This window comes from Myotis lucifugus, unplaced genomic scaffold, assembly GCF_000147115.1.
Source record: "Myotis lucifugus unplaced genomic scaffold, Myoluc2.0 scaffold_734, whole genome shotgun sequence".
NCBI classification, from domain to species: Eukaryota; Metazoa; Chordata; class Mammalia; order Chiroptera; family Vespertilionidae; genus Myotis; species Myotis lucifugus.
The window spans coordinates 249,137-250,990 of NW_005871782.1; the positions used below are offsets into that span (position 1 = coordinate 249,137).

At 59.5% G+C, this 1,854-nt stretch overlaps 1 protein-coding gene across 1 annotated transcript in view; it reads left to right on the forward strand.

The window, feature by feature from the left end:
• The window catches only part of ANKRD24 (ankyrin repeat domain 24), a 28,810-nt gene that overhangs the window by 17,011 nt on the left and 9,945 nt on the right, over nucleotides 1-1,854 (forward strand). The window contains exons 7-10 of the mRNA XM_023746813.1: nucleotides 44-226; nucleotides 716-744; nucleotides 1,296-1,376; nucleotides 1,516-1,623. Of these exons, the coding sequence (XP_023602581.1) occupies nucleotides 44-226; nucleotides 716-744; nucleotides 1,296-1,376; nucleotides 1,516-1,623 (401 nt within the window). The remainder of the gene's footprint in view (nucleotides 1-43; nucleotides 227-715; nucleotides 745-1,295; nucleotides 1,377-1,515; nucleotides 1,624-1,854) is intronic.

The window sequence follows — 1,854 nt, forward strand, 5'->3', positions numbered from 1 at the left end:
GATGTCCTTACCCGCTCAGTAGCCCCTTCTCCTGGTAGGACAGCCCTCATGCTGGCCTGTGAGGGGGCTAACCCTGAGACAGTGGAGGTGCTGCTGCAGGGAGGGGCCCAGCCAGGCATCACGGACGCACTGGGCCAGGACGCTGCTCACTATGGCACCCTGGCAGGGGACAAACTTATCCTGCACCTCCTGCAGGAGGCGGCCCAGCGCCCCTCTCCACCCAGCGGTATGCAAGCCCCGCCTCTAAGCAATTTCGGGCACCCCCCTTCTAGGCAGTTTCTTGCTACCCCTCTCTCTTCCTTCTATGAATAGTTTCAAGGTATCCCTGTGTGCTGCATTATAGGAGGTTTCTTGGCTTCCCTGATCCTAATCAGGACAGTTTCAAGGAGCACCAGAGCTTTTAGAATAGTCTAGAGGTCCACCCTGCTTTCCTGGGTCATCTTTATTCTTGGGTCTTGGCCTTTTCTAAGAATTGGTGTCCCACTTGCTCCATCGCGGAGATGCCACTGTTCTCTCTTTTTGAGAGTTTCAAGGCCCCTCAGCATTCTGCCAATGTGGTTGGTTCCCAACTTAAAAGTTCTGGTTCTTGGGCCATCAGGAGCTCCCCGCTCCTCCGCACAAGTCCCCTGGGTTCACTAATGCCCTTCCTAGGGTGGGGGGTGGAGTCCGGGAACACCCAGCCTGACCCTGCTTTTCTTTCTCCCCGCCCTCCTAGAGGAAGACTCGGGGGAGGCATCATCTCAGGTATGGTCTCTAAGCAGTGACCGAGCCCCGCTCCCTGTGCGCACTGCCTCCCTCACCCTAAGCTCTGTGGGGAGAGAAGGAAGAGGTGGGCCCCTGCCCCGGGGTTCTGACTCAGGAGGACCTGTCAGGACCCTTGCCACCAAGTGACAGCATCACCCGCAGCATGACCCCCAGAACTGGCTGAGACGTTGGGGATGAGGTCAGATCCTGGGGCTGGGGGTGGGGGGCAGTGAGGTTGGTGAGGGCTGATGCAGTCAGGGAAGGAGCAGGTCTGCCCTTCCTGTCTCCCGGGTTGCAGCACCTCAGCTCCAGGGAAGGGTCGCTTGGAGACAGTTGGTCCAGGTGGGCCAAGTCCTGAGGCGCGGAGCGGAGCAGAAAGTAGAGCGAAAGAGCTGGAACTCTTGGGGAACATGGTCTCATCCCCTTTGATGCTGGATAAGTGAGGACCAGACAGGCAGGGTCACACGGGATGTGAGGGCAGAGTTCAGTGGGCTGACTTATCTGGTGGGAGGCTAGCAGGTCTCCCATGTGCACCCCCTCCCTCCCACCAGAACTCTGTGTCCAGTCATGAGAAGCGGGGGGCTCCCAAGAAGCGGAAGGCACCTCAGCCTCCCACCAGCACCCCGATGCCGGTGAGAGATGCCCTGGCCGTGGAGAAGAAGGGGGGCCCTCAGGGGTGGGAGTGGGGGGAGGAAGCTCCTGCCCAAGTATGGGATGGGACAGCCCTTGAGCCTCAAGTAAAAGTGAGGGGCCCTGGGTTCGGGGGAACAGGATGATCGAGATGCCTATGAGGAGATTGTGCGGCTGCGACAGGAGAAGGGCCGCCTGCTTCAGAAGATCCGGGGCTTGGAGCAGCACAAGGAACGGAGGAAGCAGGAGGTAAGGAGCAGTAGGAACAAGCAGGAACACAGGCCTGGGGCTGAGCCTGGGGTGGGGTGCAATTCTGAGGGGAAGAATGCTCCTACCTCCCCACCCTTACCTCCTCCCCCTCTTCCCCTGATCACGCTGCTCTAGCCTCCTGGGCCTCCTCACTGCTCCTCCAACTCACCAGGCACAATTTCTGCCTCAGGGCCTTTTGCATGTGCTGTGGCCCTTTTGCTGACAACACTC